Source organism: Schistosoma haematobium (genome assembly GCF_000699445.3).
Source record: "Schistosoma haematobium chromosome Unknown HiC_scaffold_224, whole genome shotgun sequence".
NCBI lineage: Eukaryota > Metazoa > Platyhelminthes > Trematoda > Strigeidida > Schistosomatidae > Schistosoma > Schistosoma haematobium.
Window position 1 is genome coordinate 30,097 of NW_026137053.1, and position 4,855 is coordinate 34,951.

The 4,855-nt window shown below is 33.0% G+C and overlaps 1 protein-coding gene across 1 annotated transcript; it reads left to right on the forward strand.

The window, feature by feature from the left end:
- Nucleotides 1-1,371: 1,371 nt before the first annotated feature.
- Nucleotides 1,372-4,640, forward strand: HPRT1_2 (hypoxanthine phosphoribosyltransferase 1; the record flags this gene model as incomplete). Its single annotated transcript, XM_051208770.1, has 7 exons — nucleotides 1,372-1,671; nucleotides 1,720-1,785; nucleotides 1,842-1,942; nucleotides 2,333-2,407; nucleotides 2,551-2,599; nucleotides 3,295-3,371; nucleotides 3,659-4,640. Coding segments are annotated over 5 exons (567 nt in total), but the record flags the coding sequence as incomplete, so codon positions are not given.
- Nucleotides 4,641-4,855: the final 215 nt, after the last annotated feature.

Genomic DNA, 4,855 nt, shown 5'->3' on the forward strand with positions numbered 1-4,855 from the left:
CCACACTAATTTGTGATTTGATTATGTCAATTTTAAACTAAATTATGGTATTTGTTTAGTTAATAAACTCAAATAAACAAATTTCATCAAAGCAATTTGCATTCATTCATCTATTCATTCAATAATTAGTCTTGGAAATCTAAAAGTCTACTCCAGGTCAACTTACTCTGGCTTCATTTACATTCCTTGTGTATGTTAGAATGTCCCAGTGTAATTACTCTATGGTCATACACTACCATTGAATATTCAAGAGTAATAATCAGTCTGAAATGTAGTTGAAGATTTCTGGTAAGATTTATAATTGAAGAAATTGAAATTCAAGATTTGATGTAGGGAAGCACATCTGACTGAATTATATAAATGTATCGTTTCAACAATACTGTCCATCATGGATGGATTGATGGTGCCGTCACCATTCCTAATGATGAAACGAATGGTTCATTCATCATCAGAATGACTACTCACATGATATGAAAATTCTCACTTTTAACAAAAGCGTATTCTTTCAATGGAACAAGACTGAATTAGTTTAGTGTGAAATGAGTAGTTACACAAACAGTGAAATAGAGTTCCTTTTAACCAACAACTCACACATCTAACACTCATGGCACTGCTAATGAATGCCAATCAGTTTATAGTTGTGAATATGATCAGATCATGTTTATGCACTAATCACCATTTAATAATTCCAATGTACCATAATTATTTTCACCAGTAACTATCTGCAGCACAACTTAGCACAAGGTGAATAATCTCAATTTAGTCAACTATGAATGCACACAATCTGTCCGATTATAATAATTAATGCCTAACACATTGCAACAAGTAGTTGCATGTTTCCCTGATGACAACAATCATCTGTATTTCATTTCATACAATAAATCCTTGTGAATTATCAAGCAACGTAATCGAGTGAAGAACTTGAGTAAATAACACTAGAATACCGTTATTCCTGTAATACAATCAGTGGAACAATGTTTCCTGATAACCTTGTATCCTATATTATCACCATGCGAATCGCTAAAATACAATGCTTACCCACAATCATGTTCACTTTTTATTATGTATATAGCAATGAAGTACAATGAATTCAACGGATTCTCCTAGCAATCTCGTTCTCGATTTCCTCCTATAGAATTATTATCATAATTCGACTTTCTATCAAGTCGATAGTTGATTGGTTAACGCGACGAGACATCTGGTTGGATGATCAACTGTATGCTTCACTCTATATAATCTCAGTAATTTCTTCTTCATTGTGAATAAATTATTTAATAGCACTGAAATGAATTCCCGTGAATACAAGAAGGATTGCATAATTGTAAGTCTTCAAAATGTCTTGATTATCTGTTTGCCTGTGTTTTCAATTAGTTTGATGATAGTTATGAAGGATATTCAGCGAAGAATTTCACTTTACCAGAAATCTATGAAAAACATATTTCAACCATTTTAATTCCGGGTGGAATGGTTCGAAGTCGTTTGGAAAGAATGTCTATTGATATATTGGATGATTATGAGAAATCTGGTGTACAATCTGTCTACGTGATTTGTATATTGAAAGGAGGTTTCAAATTTGCTTCTGAAATATGGAAAACGTTACAAAAGTATTCATTTACGCGTGAAAATTACATAAGGGTTAGTATTGACTTCGTCGCTGCAAGTACATACGTTGTAAGTAGTAATGACATTTTGTGAATTAATGTCTATCAATTTATTCAGGATGATTCAGTAGGTCATGATACCAAAATCACTCCGTGTACAAATATGGAGAAGTTCAGAGATAAGGTAGGTTGAGCGGAAATGGAGAGAATTTATCATGATCATTTGGTTGTTCTGTATAGGATGTACTCATTGTGGAAGATATGGTTGACACGGGCACAAGTTTAAACGAACTGGAGAGATTTGTGAAGAAATACGAACCGAAATCTGTTCGTTCAGCATGGTATGTTGTGTTGATGTTGTTCTCTTATTTTGTATTATCACCGAATGCATTCGAAGTGAGTGTTATGTGTATGTTGAGTTGGATGTTAACAGGTTGAACAAGTGGATTCATTGTCTAGTAGATCTTTTATACATTTAATTCGAAAGACACTGAATGTGTAGAAATCAATTGTTTATCTTGATAGTAAGTACTACTGATGTGGTGTGACAGATTTGTGAAAGATCAATGTCACTGTATTTCTCATTGATTCCAACTTGTTATGATTGAACACTAAGTCAATTATATAGGTGTACTGTATACTTTGTATATAAGTTCTACTGTGTTTTGCTAGTAAAACTGATGTTCAATAATCTTTATTTTTCAAACGTTCATGGTTTTTCTGAATAATAGTTTATTACTCAAAAGAATTACGAATCCCATTGAAGAAATACCACCAAATAGTTCATTTTCCTGTTTATCTCTTTGGTATGTATTATCCTTGTTTGTTTTGTTGTCATTAAATAAATATTTAATAGTTTTCATATACAACTATGTTGATCGTTATTATTGTTATTAGTTAAACTTACAATAACATCATGTTTAAATGGCTTTTTATATCTAAATAATAGTTTTTCTAGTAAAAACAAACAATAACTTTTCCTGGATATAAACCAACCTGTAAGTCTTCAATACTGAAATTGTTCGTAACAGAACTATCATTGTATTTGTGCAAATGTTAATTTGTTTGTATCTCTACTTATGCGTATTATGGCTGACTAGATTAGTGTTCAAGTGTATGTAAATTGAATCGTTCTAGGTTCGAAGATGTGAGTCATCGAATGAAGATCTGATCTTGTCAGAATCATTTCAATAGTACAACAGAATCTGTTGGAGATAGACGTTGTGAGCTAATTCATTGAACAAGTATTCATAGAGTCAGAGTGGGACATCATCCACTGGTTTATTGTTAGATGGAACCCGATCATCACTGAACAACAAAGAACTACTGTGTTTTTGGCCGGTTGTGTAATAATACCTATTGACCGTGTTCCAGTTCCATTTCTAAAGAAAATTTATTCACAGTGTTCCTGATCACTGATAACACATCCAACCAGAAATATAGCAACCGTGTAAGAGAATTCAACAGTCAATTCTTTCCTCACAAGTTATTTTGATCTCTGTTAAAATTAAACCAAGTGTATATTTGAGTCACTCAAAACCACATTAAGTGGTTCATTCAGAGATCAATTGTCACGACGTGCAAAGTAAAACTGTGTAACACGAGTGTAGTCTACTTTTGATCAGACACGCATCATTACTCGTCATTTTAACGTATTCCATCAAACTGATTCGTATCAAATGGCATTTTGTAGATGTTGGCTTCGAAGTACCGAATGTATTCATAGTTGGTTATGGTATCGACTACAACGATCGCTTCCGTGAATTGCCAGTAAGTGAATTGGACGAATGGATAATTTGTTGTTTTCCCATTTATGTTTGTTATTATATGTGGAACGATCAAGTTGGTTGTGTGGAGTAACATGTGTTGGAGATTGATGAGTGGGCATGAATGTGAGCGAGTTATTACGTTGGCCAACAAGAAAACGGACAATGTATCACTTGAATGAATGAATGAATGAGATGAGATGAGATGAGTCAAATTTGCTTTCACATTGTTCAGAGAAGATATAAATATTGTTCACTTTTTCTCCTTTGATTATTTCCTCTCCTCTCAAGCATGTCTGTGCAGTGAACGATGAAGGTAAACGTGAATTCCTTGGCCAAGGTTAACATCTCTCTCGAGCTTCGTTTAACCGTGTATTAACCGAGAAAATAATCAGATTTGTGTCGAACGTTCCATCTTTAAATGTCATCACGTATACATTAAAGAAAATGTATATTTTATACAGAAGAGAATTTATTTTGTACTATTTTTGCAAAAATATTTGTTTTTTGACAGATACACTTTGGTTTTTTTTATTTTTTTTCTGAATGTTGCATTTCTTGATTACGCATGAGCACGTAGCCTGAAATTTTGTATGGGTCATTTAACTTCTCAGATTTCATTATTTAGTCGTGATTTCAGAAGTGAATCTGTTGATACGTTGACATTTATTTTGGGTCAATATGTATTTTGATTCTCATCAAAAATTTTTTTGTTTCTTTAAGAGTTAAATATGGATTGTGTTTAGGACTGAACCGGTATCTGAATGCTGACTAGTCACTATTTAACCTGTTTTATATTTGCAAGTTAGGGAATAATAACAAGAATGTCTTTGCTAATGTTTGTCTTGATGTTAATGTTGAAGATGTTTAGGGTGACGATCGGTTATCGAGTCTATAATAGGGAAGAAACTTATAGATACATTTGAAATTATACTATTCAATGTGGTCAGACATACCCATGTTATTTTAAATGAAACTGGATTCACCTGTAAATTACAACTCACTAGGATTATATTTAAATAAGAAAGAAGTGTTTTCCATGCTTTCTATAAATGCATCACTAAGGCTTGTCTCAGACTTCCGAATGAAGATATTTGATGAAGTGAAAATGAGAGCATGAAATGAAATTCATAGCAAAAATTATTCTCTCACAAGCAGTACTCACTCAATAAATGAACGGGAAATTTCCAAATAATACTTGATACTACACACTTATTGAACGGATTGGTAGACCAATCCACTGCAAAGTTACGTACATGAATCCCATCCGACTACTACACATCACAGGCCTTACCTAAACAAAACATGTTGTTTAGACAAGTGTAATACACATTAATCGTCTACTTTTGTAAATCTACGATCCCGTATAATCACCACTGAATTGTTGCCGACAAAACCATACAACTAACGGTTTGCTCAGATGTCTGTTCAGCTGATAAGCCGAATTCAACTTAGAGAGTTGACTACAAACTTCAAATATTCATCACT